General features: G+C 49.0%; 6 protein-coding genes across 6 annotated transcripts; 2 read left to right on the top strand and 4 right to left on the bottom strand.

Annotated features, from left to right (window-relative positions):
* Positions 1 to 100: 100 nt before the first annotated feature.
* Positions 101 to 918, bottom strand: N7479_000733 (D-aminoacyl-tRNA deacylase; the record flags this gene model as incomplete). The annotated part of the gene is made up of 5 exons (XM_057248431.1): positions 101 to 232; positions 300 to 526; positions 584 to 626; positions 681 to 859; positions 912 to 918. 5 exons carry the CDS (start codon positions 916 to 918, stop codon positions 101 to 103), a joined length of 588 nt encoding a protein of 195 aa, XP_057112863.1.
* A 506-nt stretch (positions 919 to 1,424) lies between these two features.
* N7479_000732 (CNOT2/3/5 family protein) lies at positions 1,425 to 3,375 on the top strand (the record flags this gene model as incomplete). Its single annotated transcript, XM_057248430.1, has 3 exons — positions 1,425 to 1,679; positions 1,759 to 3,236; positions 3,315 to 3,375. The coding sequence occupies 3 exons, from the start codon at positions 1,425 to 1,427 to the stop codon at positions 3,373 to 3,375; spliced, it is 1,794 nt and encodes a 597-aa protein (XP_057112862.1).
* A 1,969-nt stretch (positions 3,376 to 5,344) lies between these two features.
* Positions 5,345 to 6,179, top strand: N7479_000731 (uncharacterized protein; the record flags this gene model as incomplete). The annotated part of the gene is made up of 3 exons (XM_057248429.1): positions 5,345 to 5,347; positions 5,413 to 5,876; positions 5,936 to 6,179. 3 exons carry the CDS (start codon positions 5,345 to 5,347, stop codon positions 6,177 to 6,179), a joined length of 711 nt encoding a protein of 236 aa, XP_057112861.1.
* Positions 6,180 to 8,906: 2,727 nt separating this feature from the next.
* N7479_000730 (MGMT family protein) lies at positions 8,907 to 9,401 on the bottom strand (the record flags this gene model as incomplete). The annotated part of the gene is made up of 1 exon (XM_057248428.1): positions 8,907 to 9,401. The coding sequence occupies one exon, from the start codon at positions 9,399 to 9,401 to the stop codon at positions 8,907 to 8,909; it is 495 nt and encodes a 164-aa protein (XP_057112860.1).
* Positions 9,402 to 9,983: 582 nt separating this feature from the next.
* On the bottom strand, positions 9,984 to 11,958 carry N7479_000729 (uncharacterized protein; the record flags this gene model as incomplete). The annotated part of the gene is made up of 6 exons (XM_057248427.1): positions 9,984 to 10,340; positions 10,396 to 10,486; positions 10,539 to 10,774; positions 10,836 to 11,310; positions 11,359 to 11,512; positions 11,562 to 11,958. The coding sequence occupies 6 exons, from the start codon at positions 11,956 to 11,958 to the stop codon at positions 9,984 to 9,986; spliced, it is 1,710 nt and encodes a 569-aa protein (XP_057112859.1).
* Positions 11,959 to 12,890: 932 nt separating this feature from the next.
* On the bottom strand, positions 12,891 to 16,697 carry N7479_000728 (FabD/lysophospholipase-like protein; the record flags this gene model as incomplete). Its single annotated transcript, XM_057248426.1, has 6 exons — positions 12,891 to 15,331; positions 15,384 to 15,417; positions 15,466 to 15,500; positions 15,566 to 16,140; positions 16,188 to 16,430; positions 16,480 to 16,697. 6 exons carry the CDS (start codon positions 16,695 to 16,697, stop codon positions 12,891 to 12,893), a joined length of 3,546 nt encoding a protein of 1,181 aa, XP_057112858.1.
* Positions 16,698 to 17,966: the final 1,269 nt, after the last annotated feature.

Raw genomic sequence — 17,966 nt, 5'->3', positions numbered from 1 at the left:
GTATAGAAGTGTAAGGTTATATTTTGGGGGTATCTGCTAACATCTATGTAGGCATAAAGCATTACTCTAATCTCTATTTCCTCTCTTTCTCTTTTTTTTTTCATTGCAGCAATTCAGGAGGAATTTGGAATTCAAAGGTTCCCTTGACGTCCTGTTCATCGGACTTTTCTTCACCATTTTTCTTTTCCTTGGGTTCCTTTTTGGGGAGATTGGTATTGATTTCGATTGTGACCTAGAATGAGATCTGTCAGTATATAATCAATGGCGGCGAGGAAAGGAGCCAGGAAGGCAAAATGTACCGCCGCGTCCTCGCTGCAGTAGTCTACACCCACCGGCCCGTCATTCTTTAGTTCAACATCCATCATGGCTTGGAAGACACCATTTTTGACCCGGTCTGGAGTGTAACCTTCCCCCATCTTGTCATAGAAGTAGTCATAGATTTTGCGCGCAGTATCGGGACTAGCAGCATCATGAAAGTCGGGTTTATTGCCTTTCTTCATTTTCGCATAGAGGGTGAATTGAGAGACTATCAGACAAGCATCAGTATGGTTGAAGTTCCAGGTGATAAGACGAAGAGCCATACCACATAGTACTTCGCCCTCGATTTCCTTAACATTCTTTTTCCACTGTGACAGTGTTAATTGCCGGTCTCACACACAAAGGGCAGACATGTGCCTTACTTGTGTCCCATTCTCATCGGGCCAGAACTTGGCCTTCAACACCTTGTTCACCAGGTTTTCCGCATCCTTCTCGGTATCTTCTTTGCCAATGCCAGCAAATACAAGAAGGCCCTTGCCAATCGAAGAAACCAACTCCGAATCGACTGTCACGGATGCCGATTTCACCCTCTGGATAACAACTGAACGATATTAGTTAACCTTGGTATATAAAGTAGGTGCGGAGTTCCTAACGTTTCATTTTTGTCACCTATAGACCTTTCGTATCTCGTCAGAATGAAGAAACAGCTAGGTGAAGTCGGGGTGCGCACCCGCGGCGTAGACGAGATAAGGCCGTTGATAGCGATGGCGTTGCCTAGTATTGCCCAAATAAGCTTGTTTAAGTGGCTTTGTCAGTACGACTTGAGTCTTCAGCGAAAATAGTCAACTTTGGAAATGAGAAATAGAAATGACGTGGTGTGTGTTAAGGTCGCAATCCCCTCGCGCCGCCCTCATGTTCGCCTCCGCCCGTGACCGCCTACCTATTATAGCATCCACGAAGCTTTCCACTCAAACGCGGAGAGGCATTCCATGGACTTCCGAGATTCTGTCCCTTTTGCTGTCAAACAAGCACTTTTACCAACAATCCGTCCTGCATTAACTTCCTCGATTGAGTTCTTGTGACCATTTCGGTCGCGCATCACCACACCGTTCCGACCGCATTAATCCCGAGGCCAGTGGACGGCACAGTCCACCAACGGGTTCACAATGGCAGCCCGAAAAACGCAACAAGAAATTGAGAAAACCTTCAAGAAGGTCTCTGAAGGGATACAAACGTTCGAAGGAATTTACGAGAAGATCCGCCAGGCTACAAATCCCACGCAACGAGACAAGCTCGAAGACCACCTTAAGCGCGAGATCAAGAAGCTCCAAAGATTCCGTGATCAGATCAAGTCATGGGCCGCTGGAAATGAGGTTAAGGATAAAGCTCCACTCATGGAGCAGCGGAAGGCCATTGAAGTGGTGCGTTTAGATCTCCCAACTTGGTCCTCCACAGGGTCAATGGTTCCTTCAAGGGACAGCAAGCTAACACCGTCGGTAGTGCATGGAACAATTCAAAGCCGTTGAAAAAGAGATGAAGACGAAAGCGTATTCCAAGGAAGGTCTATCGGCAGCTTCGCGACTTGACCCAAAGGAGAAGGAGAGGGTCGAGTGTTCCGAGTTCCTCTCCAATATGGTTGATGAGCTTCAACTGAAGATCGAGGCGCTGGAAGCAGAGGAAGAAACACTTCATGCACAAATGAAGAAAGGGAAGAAGGATACGAAGAAGGCGGATCGAATGGCCGACATCTCCCACATTACGGAACGACATAAATGGCACGTAAACAAGTTGGAGTTCCTCAATCGTTCCTTACAGAACGGCAACTTGGATGTGGGCGCGGTACAAGATCTCAAGGAAAGTATCAAATATTACGTCGAAGAAGGAGGCAGCCCCGATTACTCCGGCGAGGATGAAACACTCTACGATGACCTGAATATCGGCGAGGAGATCGAGGCACAATTCGGCATGGGCGGCGATGGTGATCGTGTATCATCACAAGACGCTCAATCAATCCAAGACGAAGAGCCAGAACCGAAGCCAAAGGCCAAGCAAGAAGCGCCAGCAACCCGAAGACCATCAACACAGATGAAATCGCCGTTGCCTGTTCTTGCTACCCTCCATCCCTCTGCATCATCGAGTGCCACTCCGGGCATGAAGCCCGCTCCCCTTCCAACCCGTCCCCCTGGTGAAACTCTCAAGTATGCCTCTGCTGCTGCCGCTGCCGCAGCTAGCGACAAAAGTGGTGTTGGCATTCTCCCTCTTCCCCCTCCACCAGGTTTCAGCCCGGCTTTATCCGTGGCATTGCCTATCTCCAAGTCTTCTACTGCTTCGCCTAGTGTGGCGCCAGCACAGCCCGTTGCTAAGCCAATAGTTCCACCTACTGTAGCAGCTGTTACAGAAGAGCTTGCTGGGTCTGCGCGACCAAAGATCCCTGCAACTTCGGGTGTTTCATCCCCAGCGCCCGCAAAGGTAGAGACATCAACGAATGGCAAGCCAGAGACAGAAGGAACTGAAAGTGATGAATCGGTATATCACCTACCACCAGGTCTCCAGGACTTGCTCCAGTCATTTGAGGTGACGAAGTCGCGGGCGTCGGCCAATCCATCGCCGTCTGTTCAGCGACTTCTCGCTACCTCATTGACGACATGCCCAGAGGCTGGCGATGCTGAAAAACCACGTCATTACAAGCCCCAGAACCCCTACAGCACTGCGCTCTACTACCCACAGGAACCTCTCCCAATATTCGATGACCCCCGCTTGTATGATACCGGGAGAATCGATACTGATACTCTCTTCTACCTTTTCTACTACCGCCAGGGGACGTACCAGCAATATCTCGCAGCCAAGGCGCTCCGAAACCAGAGCTGGCGCTTCCATAAGCAGTATCAAACCTGGTTCCAGCGTCACGAGGAGCCAAAGAACATCACTGAGGAGTTCGAACAAGGCACCTATCGCTTCTTCGACTACGAGAGCACATGGTCAGTTTAAAGATTCCGACTGTTTGCGTTTTTCCGCCCCAAGCTTACAAGTTCACCACTTACGAATGCTGTCAACAGGATGAATCGACGGAAGGCTGATTTCAAGTTCGTGTACAAATACCTCGAGGATGAGTTATGAGGCGTCTTGGAATTCTTTTTTTTTCTCTTTCCCTGAGTAACCCACCTGGGTCTCAAAGCACAGATAATTGGTCTTTACGCTGGATTTGTTCGCAACATCTGTGGCTCGACGCTATGATTCGATAGACTGGATGTTTTGAGGCTATGGCGGGAACTTTTAAATCGGGGGGGCTGTTCTTCTTTTCGCAAGACTGGCATCAATGAGTGCAATGAATGGGGCCTCGGTGATATGGGAGTTTTTTTTGCAAGGTTATGAATTGTTTCTAACCATACAATGAATCCTTAAGTCAAGCAAATTGTTGGCTTTATAATATTGGGGGATAACTACAACATAAAATAAGTGGCTAAGTAGTGCATAGTCAAGTAGCCAAGCAACCCGGGTAAAGTTACTTGTGCGCCAGTCTGCCTCGTCAATAGCCTCGAAGTATCATAAGTACCACAAGTACATACCATAAGTACATCCCCTTGGGATCCGGGGTATGTGTACTCCGTACACGTCTGCAGGTTAACCGTTTCCTTTATTGGGACATTGCAGGAGAAAAAAAAAAAAAAAGGAAAATCAGGTAATCAAGAAACCCGGGGGCGGCAAGGGAAGACTTCAAAAGTCCAAGTCTCCTAAGGTTGCCCAACATCGCCGGAACAAATCCCAAATATCCCCGAATTAATCAAAAAATCCCTAAAAAAAATTAAAAAAAAGCAGCATGTGACGAATCGCATCAGTTTTTGTACACCCACAGCGACGTGCGACGTCAGAGAACGCTAACTCGCCAGCACGAAGCATTACGGGTTGCACCTGCATCCCACTCGCTCTTTCAGCCCCTTGGCAGACGCTAGCATGGTATGCACTTTAAAAAAGTGCGGGATTTTTCTTTCTAGAAGCCCCGGATTAGTGAACGCTAAGTTGCTAGTAGCTACGTCGCCAGGGGCTGTGCGCAACTGCGACATCATCGGTCGATCTGCGATCCCGGATTGGAGGGGTTTGGGAATTGTGGGAATAGCCTGGATGGAGATGTTCGGGTTGACAAGGCTGGATCGTGCGGATCATTCTAATATAATCGGCAAGATTGTGCCGTGGGATACGTCAGTACGTCAATGGGTGGGTTTTGAGAAGGGAATGTCCCGGAGTGATGTGCATCGAACTCGAACTCGAACTTGAAGTCAACCATAACCTTGACCTTGAAACTCAATCTTAGTCTTTGACCTTGACCTGGACTTCCCCCCCCCAAAGTGGAACTCAATGCTTTGTATCTGTAAAACCGCTTCGAAGGGTCTCTGGCGATACACCGGGTATTTCACCATCTCTTGTGCAGGAGATGAAACATGTGCAACTGCCCCTTCACCTGTGACGAACACAAACAAAAAAACAACCGGGGGCCATGGCCGTCAGACACGAGCTCTTGGCGGACGCTAGAATCAGACTAGAAGATGCACAGAACAGTCAACTACCAATCATAAGAAGATCACCGTGAGGGGAACTCACTGGGCACCAAGTGTCTGACCGCTTGCTTATCGCAAGCAACTCTTACCACAACACACCTGATCAGCATCCAATCATCATCGTGCAATCTATCCAGGATGTGGAGGGCAATGAGAGAGGGGCACGCTAGAAGGGCCGTGGAATATTCGCCGTCAGCAGAGATCCACAAATTACATACAAATCAAATTCCCGCATGCGAGGAGGCGGAGAGGCTGAGTGGTATTGTCCAGTCTGCTTCGTGTAGTTTTTCTAGTCGTTTTCTAGAAATGTTTAGTGCCGCCCTTTCAAGCCATTCACAGTCTAGCCCAGTGTTGTCCCGTGTCGACCAATACCCTACTCTGGGCCCCGGTCATGCTCCACGATCCTCGAGTTTCACGTTGGGCACATAAAAGGGCCCATGCCTCCATTTGCTTGGGGAAATTATTTTGCTTTTTGATTCAATATTTACAGAATCAATCGTAAGATTTTCACTAATCAGACCTATTCCTTCACAATGGTAAGTTGACTTGAGCATGCATGGGCGTGCATTCACAAGACTAACTTCCTCCCTCTGTCTATAAGACCGCAATTCCAATTCCCCTGCCAAACCAACGCTCCCACACCTCCGCTCCAATCGACATGCAGTCCCAATTCAGCTACCCAGACTCCTACTCCTCTTCCTACTCCTCCTCACCCGGAAGCATGGACTTCTTTTTCTACGGCGGCCAGCCCGTCTACGACACCCTCTGCGACCTCGACGCAACCAGTCCTTTCCCCATGCAAGAGGTCACTCCAGAGCTCTACAACATCACCAGCTCACCCTACACCTACCAGAGACCCCAGGACTTCCAACTGTTCGAGCGGCCCGCCATGCCGCAGAGCGCACCCAGCAGCTGTGGCAGCAGCTACAGCGGCACCGGTAGCTACACCAATAGCAGCTACAGCGGCAGCTTCAACTTCCCCTCGGAAGATATGGTGCTTCCAGCCTATCCCACCGGCGAATATGAGTCGGGTGCCGAGTCACCAGTGCCTGTATCTGTATCCAAGTAAGCTCGCTGCCTCCGTAGTCGCAATTCGATCAACGCGCTAACATCTCTCTCCCCAGGCCTGCTAAGCCCTTCGGTTGCGACCACTGCGGACGCTCCTTCACCCGCTTCGCGGACTTGAAGCGCCACCAGTCCAGCGTCCACTACCCTGTTTTCCGTAACTGCCCCGTCGAGCACTGCTCGCGCAAGGGTAGCAATGGCTTCCCGCGTCAGGACCACCTCGTCGAGCACCTGCGCTCCTATCACCACATGGATGTGCCGAAGCGTGGTTCCTGCAAGCGGTCGGCGAAGCAGATCTCATGACCGTGATAGTCTTTTTTTTCGCCTTGCGCTGGAGTTCCTAATCTTCTTCTGGGCTTTATGATATCACGACTGTTTTTCTTATTCTGATTTGCTATTTTCTATTGTTATTTTCTACTGTTTGTTTCTAGATCGCAGTCTTATGGACCGATCGTGTATAGAAGATGCGTACTGCGTCTTCGCTTCATTTTGTTTTCGAGTTCTGAGCTCATCGCTCATTACTTTTATGTGTTCTAGATTTTAGATCGGACTTAGATGGATTACTGGTGCGATGTTTCAATGGCAACGATTACGATATATACCACTTTCCTCAATTGGCTTAGGTGACTTTTTTTGCGTTCTGTTATTCCCCCTTTATTTCAACTTGAAGCCTCCAAATGAATCCTTTTTGTCTAAGCTACGAGTATTGCATAGTCGTACACAGACTAACCAGAGCAAGTAGGTGCTGTATCACATATCACTGCGTACAGGCAGATGCAGGACTGTTGCTTTTACTAATATGCCTCATATCAAAAGTACAAAAGGTCGATCGAAAAGCAATACGAACTCTAAACTGGATCTTTCATGCCTTGTTTCTTTGTGCTGCCCTAAACCAGGACTTGGCACATTTTGGCCCCCATTCCCTTTGACATCCCAAGTCCCACTTACGGAAGAATTATTTCCTTTCCAAAGGAGTTCTTACATGCAGGTACTAAGGGTTGACTCGATGCATAAAAACCTGAAACAAATCTACATGCATATAGCATACTCAAAATCTAGATTATTCCCAGAATATACCGATCGCGCAACACTTCCTCACAACACTCGCAACCTAGCTCCAATCCCCAGCCCCATCACCACCAGCCTCCTAATATCCACCCGCAATCCAACAACCCGTCCTTCGTATCGCACCCTCTGATTAAATGCCACCTGATATGACACTGCATCAGCGACATGCCAGAATTATCCGAGCAGAACATAAGAACCAAAATCCCAAACCGGACACCAGCCGTAGCGCGTTTCAGAGGTGCGCCGCCGGCTATTCTATATTTAGCCGCGCCCGATATCCTGGTCTCTGGACGTAGAACTAGACGACGTTGAGCTCGACCCGTCTTGGGATCCGTATCCCTGTGCGACGAGGAAACTAGGTCCGTGCTGGTGGATCGGGTGGGCTAGATCCATTTCCGTTTCGACGATGATCCGCCCTGGGATTTGCATGCAGAATGGCGTTTTGTGTCGGCGATTGCCATAGTAAAATCGCGCAGGGCGAACTGCGTTATTTTCGTTGAGGATGCCGTCTAGGCACCAGCAGTAGAGGTGGTTGTTTGGTCAGGTGAATGAAGCGAGAGCAGCGTGTCAATTGCCGTATTCGGAGCTGTTGTGTAGATTGTATGCCTAAATAGGAAGCATATCTATGGCAGCGGCCAATAGAGTATGATATATATATTTTAAGCTTGGTGTGCACGGGCGGGCAATAGTGAGGCAGAACTGATAGGACTTCCCGGGTGTGCATGAGGCGTTGAAATGGTACCCCCTCTTTCCCAGGTCACGTTGACACCGTTTATGAGGGCGCTTTCACGCACTGGTGAGGCGACTGTCTCTGTTCCGCTGCAGATCTGGCGTGCTGATGTCCCAGTCGGAGAATTGTCTGACGCCCTTTTCTTCGTTGTAGTTTCCTGCAGACTCTTGCTGACATGACCTACGTATACACTTTTTCAGGTTTGAGGTACCGTGTTGTACCCTATTATGTCACTCGATGTTGCTTGATGGCGGGCATGGCATGCCCTGGTGATGTGAAGCACTGGGTGACAGATACCATTCCCTCTAAGGGGATTGGATAGTGTTGGCGGAGGCTGTAGATGTGTATATTTGTGCTATTGTGAACGGTATTGGGGAGGTTCTCGCAGTTATGGATGACTGCCTTACGATTCGAGGGTTGGTCCTAGTAAGAAGCCGTTGCTGGTTGGGTCCCGTCTTAGTCGGTCGTATGGTACTAGAGTTGCCTGGTTTATATTGAGCCAGGATTCCCATGTGACTCCGATATCTGGGGTGGCTTCTGTGTGGGCGTAGAGAATAGGTTTACGTCGTTGATGTCTACTTGTGGGTGTATTCCATTTGCATGCAGTCAAGTGTATTTCGTCTAGAAAAAAGACGGACTAGATATTTCAGCATACAAGTATGCGATTTGGAGAGACTTTGGATAGTACACCATCGGTATCAGTATATATACTTCTATGAACAGGTCAAACAACCTCGTACGCTCTCCATTGCATATTCTGTTCAAACTTGAACGCTCTCAACCTAGCATAACCTAGTTCATCTGAATCGGGTCCAGGGTTGGGAAGAGTAGACTGCGGCAAAGACTGGGAGCAAAGCTGCAGATATACCAGCCAACCCCATGTCTGAAGACGGGCGCATGGTTTACCCACATTATGCACGCAGTCATACCCATCCTCAGCCCTCGGAGCCAATTGAAAATTAGCTATTGGTTATAAGCATTTTAAACCGACCGAGCTGGTTGGTCTATATCACAATTATCTGACAAAGACGGGAGTCAGGCACAACGTTCAACGTCGAAGCATCTATAGCCGGGGCTACCCAGATAGGAAATCCAAACTAACAACTCCATAAATCAAATTTCCGGATATAAGTACAGGAATATCAAACAGCAACCTCAATCCAAGAACATAATCCTCACAATCCCCCTAAACGCCATTTAACCCACAAAAAGAACACCTATGAAGTACAAACTCACTTAGCACCCAAATCCACAAACTCCTTAAAACAAACCCCCCGAACCTTCCCATCCAAAAAAATAACCCCCTCCTCCTCAAGCCTCAGCCTCTTCTCCTCGCAAAACCCACCACCACCCTTATGCCCATCAACCTTCCACTCCCCCTTATACCCACCCAACGACCCATCAGCCGCAAGGACCCGATGACACGGTATTTCCGGCGCAAAGGGGTTAGTGCGCATCGCGTTGCCGACCGCCCGCGCGCTGGAGCCCAGGTACGTCGCCATCGCCGAGTACGTAGTCCACCGGCCTGGCGGGACGGAGAGGAGCGTGCGGTACACGCGCCGCCGGTACGGGGTTAGCGTTGGGTGCAGGGATATGCGGCGGAGATTTTTTTTGGTTTGTGCTGTGGGTAGTGCGGGTTGGGGGGATTTCTGGGGCTTGGGGTCTTTGTTGTCTGGGGTTGGTGTTGGGATCTGCAGATCTGCGGGCTGTGCTGTCGAGAGCGACATGATTTATGTACCCTTTTGTCCAGGGTTTTTGGTAGATGGTTTTTTATTTGATTTATGCTCTTTGATTTTTGAAATTGAAGCTCTTTTGGGAATATTGCAATTGCTTGGAGTGCGTGGGGAGGATGATATTGGCTCTATTTGTAATTAGCCGGGGACGATGCGATGCGACGCGAGACGCGTCTATTGGGATTGCGGTACTTACCGCGTGATTAGCTGTTGATTGGAAAAGGGGATATGATAAGGTCTTTTGTTTGAATGTAAATATTTAAAAAGAGAGAAATAGTGAGAGGGAAAAAGGGCTATTAAGTATGAGTTGCAGATTGCAGGTTGATGGACGTTGTTCATGAAGTGACCAATCAAAGAGTCGGCTTCTCGTCAACATCATGGCGATTCTTTTGCATCTTTTCATCCTTTGTTTAACCCGTTTTTCCCTTCTTCTGAAGCTACAATTGCATATGCAAGCAAGATATACCCATTTTAAAACCATGCAGTTATTCATTTATTAGTCGGTCTTCATCAAAACGTCACTGGACATAAGACACCTAAGCATAATCATATCACCAACCCTCCCGAACTACAAATCTAAGCGTGATCCACGTGCTCAGCTCCTACAGCATTGTCGCCAGCCTTGGAGGCCGCAATAGCCGCAGCAGCACCAACAGAAAGAGGCTTCCCAGTCTTCGGATCAAGCACACTGCCCTTGCGACCGAGACTCTGGACCATGCCTGGGTTCTCTGCCTTCAAGCGCGCAAAGGTCTTCTCCGCATCCCAAGTCCAGGGTGTCCTAGCTGCGAATAGAAGATCCATATCCTCTAGCGTGCGCTGATTGCTTTCTGGGTACAAGGCCCATACCATCGGGATGGTAATGACATTACTCGCGGCAAAGACGTATAGCGTTTTTTCACCAATGGCATCGAACATGACGGGACACAGTAGAGTCTTTCAATATTCTGTTAGTATACAGTCTTCCATTAATTGAAGAATTTTCACTTACCAGCCATCCATTTCCAATACTCCATCCGACAACACCAAAGGCATTTCCACGTGCACGAACAGCCAGGGGGAAGATTTCAGCCGGGTACACCCTGAAGATTAGGCATTAGCATTGAATTGAACGACTAGACACGAGTTCTGTACCAGGGGACTGTGAGCCACGAAGCTCCGAATGCAGAAGTGAAGATGAAAATCATCGAAGCTGCAGCTGCACCATATGAGGATGCCTTGGCCATATCACCGGCTGCCTTGTTGTCGATCGCAAGACGAGAAAATCCTCCTGCGAGGAACATGGCAATACCCTGAACGACTGCACCCCAATATAAAGTCCATCGCCGACCGATGCGGTCGAGAGTAAAGACACAGACTAGCGTGGCAAACTAGACATAAATATTAACACAATGAGCACAGCCCGGTCGTTACTTTAATGCCAAACCATACCATGTAGAAGATATTGTTTAGTCCACTAATCCACTGACTCTTCATTGAATCAAACCCAGCAATGCCAAAGATGGTTGGTGCATAAACAGTAACACCTGCGATACCAACCCATTCCTGCATGATCTGTAGCCAAATGACCAGCTGTACGCGGCGGCCAATATGAAGATCACCGGATTTGTAGCCAACCAGCATAGACAGATATGAATCACCGTGATTCATCGTCCGCTCCAGCTCGGCGATGCTCAGAATATCCTGGAACTCGGCTTCCGCTCGGAGGTGATCCTCTCCACTAGATCCACGCAGACGCTGCAGAACATAGCGTGCCTCATCCTCTCGGCCGACCTTGACGAGCCATCGAGGTGACTCTGGGAAGAACCAGACGGCCGCAAAGAGGGCTAGGAGGAATATAATCTGGAAGGCGATGGGGAATCTCCAGCGGAAGGCTGACTCTCCGTTGTCGATGAAAGACAGGCCACTGTCGAAGATTAGAAGGATATCGCATACAACGGGTTAGTTTACGTACAATTCCAACCAATAAGCCAACACCACACCGAAAATATTGAGCGTAAATTCAATGGCAATGAATTGTCCGCGCGAAGTATGTTCAGCCGTCTCGGTCGCCCAGACAGGGACGATAGCGTTCAGGATTCCGGTTCCAATACCATTAACGAAACGCGCTGCGAAGGTTAGTCCAAGTCTGCGTGTATTGAACCCTATGCCCCTTACCGCAAATCATCCAATTGGAATTCTGAGCCGAACACTGCAGGGCAGCACCTAGAATAGCCCACAAAGCACCAGCTGCAATAGTTTTGATTCTTCCCGTGCGATCTCCAAGCCAGCCACCGAGTAAAGCGCCGAAAAGCGTTCCCAGATAGTAGACCGACACAATCCCACCTTGCAGCAGGGAATTTGTGACTACCGGAGTCAACTCGCCGTCCACCATCTCAGTATAGCCAAATCCCATGAGATCGATATAATCCTTTGCATTGTTGACACCAGCCATCATGCCTTGGTCGTATCCGAAGAACAGGATAGACAGTCCAGCCACGCAGTTGATTCCGATGAGAAGCTGGCGCTTCTCCAGCTTGTGGACGACATTCCAAGAGGGGATTTTATCACTCATTTTCAACGCGATCGAGAGGAAGGAATCGAGTAGGAGGCTTGTCGCATTAAATATCTGGTTTTATAGACAGAAATAGTAATGAAAGAGCAGGAAACACAACCACATCCAAACTCGCGGGGTGTAACAGCTCAAATCTGCACAAGAAAAAAACAAAAACAATAGAAGATCTAAATTCGTGCCTACATCACGGCAGCGGAGGGGTTTAAGGATTTTACATGAAACCTGGACCCTAGTCGCACATACGGCGTAACTCCGAGCCCCCAATGCACGATGATGCACAGCAACTTCCCTCCGGAGATCGACCGAAATCCACCCATGAACGGTAATGAGCGACAAGTCAGATGCAGTTATATCCCGGTGGGACGTGGGGGACATGCAAAAACAAACCAGTCAACAGCATCGGTACTCCAAAAAAACGCGATTATGTACCCCATTACCCCGCCAGCATGAGAACCCGGGGATGAGGGTTAGAATCCGAGCTCGACGAGTACTCACTATATGAGTTAATCTGAGGCGAGGCGAGGTCGGGATGCTTTATCCGGCTCACTGAGATCGGCAATCCGAAGGTAAGCTCTTTCTTGTCACATGCTGGGAAGATGGCTTTTTGTGATCTCCGCATTTTCCCTGGGGAACCTTCTTGGCATGCCGCTTTTATGCGCTCGGAGTATTTCTGAGTCCAAACTAAACATTAAGGTTGGTCGTGTGGCATTCTCACGTGCGATGCTATCAGTGATCCATCAGCCCTATCTAGGCGAACTTTGTATAAGCTATACCAATATCGACCCTATATCCTCGATCACGCCTGTTCGTAAGAGAAATCTCCAAAATCTAATTGTCATCCACTGCTCCAATATTATACACTCACATTATCCATTCTTTACACTAGTTACATGCAGTATTCATTCGCCTTGTAATACTTTAAGAGTTTGAATCTATGGATTGCGCTGGTGTAGAGCTTCAGCCTCTTCGTACTTGCCCTGGTGGGTAAGCACTGAACTAAGGTTGCTGACGCTAAGAAGCGTATGTGGGTGGTCTGGCCCTAGTATCCTCTCTTGGTCTTGTAACGCCCGCCGGTGTAGAGCTTCGGCCTCTTCATACTTGCCCTGACGGGTAAGCACTGAAGCAAGGTTGCTGACGCTAACAAGCGTATCTGGATGGCCTGACCCTAGTACCTTCTCTGACCCTTGTAACGCCCGCCAGTGTAGAGCTTCAGCCTCTTCGTACTTACCCTGGCGGGTGAGGACTGAAGCAAGGTTGCTGACGCTAATAAGCGTGTCTGGGTGGTCTGGCCCTAGTATCCTCTCTCGGTCTTGTAACGCCCGCCGGTGTAGAGCTTCGGCCTCTTCGTACTTAGCCTGGCGGGTAAGCACTAAAGCAAGGTTGCTGACGCTAATAAGCGTATCTGGATAGCCTGACCCAAGTATCCTCTCTCGGTCTTGTAACGCCCGCCGGTGTAGAGCTTCGGCCTCTTCGTACTTACCTTGGTAGGTAAGCACTGAACCAAGGTTGCTGACGCTAGTAAGCGTATCTGGATGGCCTGGCCCTAGTACTCTCTCTCGATCTTTTAAGGCCCGCCGGTGTAGAGCTTCGGCCTCTTCGTACTCACCCCGGTGGTTAAGTACTGAAGCAAGGTTGCTGACGCTAACAAGCGTATCTGGGTGGTCTGGCCCTTGTATCCCCTCTGACCCTTGTAAGCCCCGCCGGTGTAGAGCTTCGGCCTCTTCGTACTCACCCTGGCGGGTAAGCACTGAAGCAAGGTTATTAACGGTAATAAGTGTATCTGGGTGGTCTGGCCCTAGTACCCTCTCTTGGTCTTGTAACGCCCACCGGTGTAGATCTTCGGCCTCTTCGTACTCACCCTGGCGGGTAAGCACTGAAGCAAGGTTGTTGAAGCTAATAAGCGTATCTGGGTGGTCCGGCCCTAGTATCCTCTCTCGGTCTTGTAAGGCCCGCTGGTGTAGAGCTTCGGCCTCTTCGTACTCACCCAGGCGGGAAAGCACTAAAGCAAGGTTGCTGACGCTAGTAAGCGTATCTGGATGGTCTGGTCCTAGCACCTTCTCCCGATACTCGAGGACTATCTGATACATCGACTTTGCTTCGCGATATCGCCCGTCATATCTCAGACAGGCGCCACATTTTCCTGCAAGATCAACTTCTTCCTTGCTGCACTTCTTTTCTACGCACACTGCGTATTGTGCATGGGCTATGTATAGCCGCCGATGCATCTGATTTTTTTCGCTAGTATCTGACAGTACCTCACTCAGTCGCATAACCGCTTGTTCGTGGAAAGCTGGCAACTCTCCGTTCTTTTTCAGCCACCCCCGCGTTACTAGATGTACCAGACAATGTAGATCAAACGCCGATCCATCCTCGTGTCTAGTGATGAATGAGAACGCATCAAGGATACCAATCGCATCGATCTGCTTTTTAAGCGATGACCTCTCGGAAGGCGGTAGCAACGACCGGGGAATGTCTTTAGAGTCCACACAGGCCATGAATCCTAGGTATTTGAACGCCAGAGAGCTACGGCGACGGATCTGCTCAAATGAGATGAGCCATGTTTTAGCCGCTGCATTCTCCATGTCTGTATATCTGTCGTCATCTTCAAATTGTTCACTTAGGATCTCAATCGCCTCGTCATCTTGACTGGACAAGAGTGCTTCATAATTCTTGAGTGATTCCCCGGTCACATTGATATACGCTGCAGCTTGAACAATTGCGAGTGGAAGATATGTAAGCTTCTGCAGTAAGCCTGTTAACAAAGACTCATCCTTTTCGATCCGGCTAGGATAAATCAGATAGTTCCGCATCATTTCTGAGGCCCCGGACTCGTCCATTTGCTGCACAGACGCCACATTTTCTCGAGCAACTTCTGTTGCTAGCTTGCGATCGCGCGTGGTCCATATAATTGCCCCATACCTGTTTCGGGGCATGTAATCAATCAGGCGCTTGGCTCCAGCCCCAGGCGTGAGTGGGGATGTCCACATATCTATGTCATCGGCATTATCGAATACTAGCAGCCATGGGCCAATAGTCTCATCACTGAGATATGTTTGGACTAGTTCTAGGATATCGGCACCGCTCTCTTCGCAGCCGGAGAGGCGAAGGTTTTGAGCCACCTTGTGATATGCTGTTTGGAGGTTGGCCATGCTGTTAACGGGAATCCAAAAGACCGCGTACTGTCTTCGAATGCGGTGGGCTAGCTCAAGTACTAGCTGTGTCTTGCCCATACCACCGGGGCCTATGATTGCACTCTTTTTGGTGGTATCTGAGTCCTGTTCCAGCTTTTGTGTCAGGTCGCTAAGAAGTTCCTCACGGCCTGTGAACTTGATGTTTCGTTCAAATGGCACCTGCCACCGGGCACGGCCCTTCCCTTGAGCTCTGTTAGTATTGGATTTCGGAATCAGGTATCCTGAATGGCATACATTTTCCCCTAAAGGCTAGATTCTTTTGATACTGCTATATAAGGTTAGTCACATACATTAATTGTGGTCACCGCGCACTAACCCGAATGTCTTCAGTAAAATTGAGGTCGGTTGCACCTGTATCCGTCATTATTTGTCAGTCGAAGGTTACCAGGACTATAAGAAGTCTTCTAGTTACACACCTTGCTTTGATTTCAGATTCTCAACACAATCCCGCACTCGCAATGCCACTGCCTGGTGATCGAGATACCCTTCTGTCGCTGACTCAATCAAACCTTGCTGCTGAAATTCCGCCAGCCCGGCGTCCTGTAACCCCTGGTCCACATTGAATCGGAAATACCGCTTGTTATCATAATGCTGTCGCCACTTAGCGATGAATCGCTTCTCCGTATGTTCAGTTTGGGTGATGAGTGCTGGTAGGGTTTTCGAAGCAAACTTAAACAGGTTGTCCTCCATTGCCTTCTTCCCGGGGTGGCCGGTGCCGATCGAGATGAAGCACTTCACCAGCGGTTTTAGGTCACCTGTTTCTTTACACCAAATATCAGACGCTTCGCCTTCCACCTCATCCACAGGGTTATTGGCCCCGAGCGCACCATCCGCGAATCTGCGTGCCCCGATCGACACAGGGTCGAAGAAAGTAGTGGCGGCGGAGGTTGCACGGGCGGCCTGGCAGATGGTGGCCTGAATTCCGGAATCACCACCGTAGCTGCGAAGCCGCACAATATCCTTATTCTCTTGAGTGATGCTACAGACGAATCTGTAGCTATTAGCAGTATACAGATTCATCGGCTCACATACACTTACACCCGGCAACCCCAGCCAGCTTCATCATTGAATAAATCGGTCGGCTTAGCTCCACAATCGTTGATGACTTCGTTGATTGCATCCTCGAGCTTTTTGGCATCAAATACGGGCTTGATCTTGCCAAAAATGCCCAATAGGCCCGGTTTTGAGGGCTTGTCAAAAATCATTTTCATTAACTTAATATATGCCGCGATGCATTCATCAACATCCATCTCCAATCGACCTAGCATGATTGCAATCAATCTATATCTGTCAATCACCCGAATTTAGAACATGGACTAAATCAACCCACCCGCCTGTACTAGTGCCGCCAATCAGGTCAAACACCTCGCACGGCTTCTTTGCTGGTGAATTTGCGGGGCGTGCCTGATTCAGTCGGTCCATCAGCCCTTTCAAGACATACAGGGTCGACAGTCCGCGCACACCCCCGCCATCGAGGGAAAGTAGACAGAGCCCATTGCTATCCAACGGGTTCGGCTCCCCGCCGTGAACAGTCGCTACTCGTTGCATCACTAAGACTTCTCCTCAGTCTGGTAATATTATCTGCAAGGATGAGATACAAGCCGAAGGGCAAAGCATAAAGAAAAATGGTTAACTATCATTCCATTGGCCTCCTGGGGACGGGCGTTAGTGGAAGACTGCGCCTCATTGGGTCGACATCTGTGCCCCCCGTGACCAACGCACCTCATCACATTGCTTATGTACTTTGTAGGGCAATTCTGCTCCACTGTCTCAAAGACGGTATTTGATTTGCGCACATGCACGACAGACCTGCCGTCATGCTTTTATGGTGGATGTACAGCCATGGCCATCTTCTCTTGATAGCCATCCAATCCCTCCTACTCATGTCATCCTCAGGCACACATTTTCCTCTTTCCTTCTTCACAAGTCTTTCGATTTCTAAGCTACGGTTCCCTATGCCCAGTTTTGCTCATGCAGCGAGTTTCAGCTAGCAAGGCTACATTGATGATTGTTTGGCAATGTGGCGTCTCGACTCGCGGCCTCGCTGCTTAATTTTATCTGTGATTTGCTGATGACCGCTCAGCTTGCGAAGAGTGCTGACTGTGGCACCCGTTCAGTTGGGTGATATAGTGGAAATTAAAATATTGTAGAGCGTAGGTTGTTGGCAGAATACATTTTGGCCATGGACCTGCTAGCATCAGTGGAAGACGGTCGCAACACCTTGCATTAAGCAAAATAGCACCGAATTTCAAACACTCACAACTCTAGCTTTGTGTATTGATTCTACCACAACGCTGCCAATCCTCCTCGATACGCTTGTTCATAGTTTTCTCCGAAGAGGCTTATAACACATCGTTGATTTCCTTGGTTGGTTAAAATCCCTACTCCGTACTCTGTTTGGATATTCCTGCAAAATGCGGACAGACCCGCCCCCACGCGCTCACCGTCGGCCAAACGGCATCTGGATGCGGCCTTTGTTTTTAGAGTACTATAGGGTTGGCATGCTTCCGATCGGGTGTAACGTTGTCTCCCGTGTCCATTATATATTTCTCCACAGCGCCGTTTTATATAGCTTTATCCCAAACCGGAGGATTGCGATATGTATGTACATGTTTTGTTATAATTGAATATAGATTATTGATGTTTATTGTTGGAACAAAACTGTGTACTTTGTAGTGTCTACATATAAGGAGAGCATGGAGAAGAACCTTGGCATTGCGGAGGCGGCTCGGGAGACTCAGATACTACCCTGGTTGCATCGTGTATGCATGAACCTTGAAACGAACCTGGCAACTTAATTCAAGTGCGAGTTTGTTC

Source organism: Penicillium vulpinum (genome assembly GCF_028829585.1).
Source record: "Penicillium vulpinum strain IBT 29486 chromosome Unknown utg000001l_segment0_segment0, whole genome shotgun sequence".
NCBI lineage: Eukaryota > Fungi > Ascomycota > Eurotiomycetes > Eurotiales > Aspergillaceae > Penicillium > Penicillium vulpinum.
Note: the sequence above shows the minus strand (reverse complement) of the source record. Positions and strands in the feature narration are given on the sequence as shown.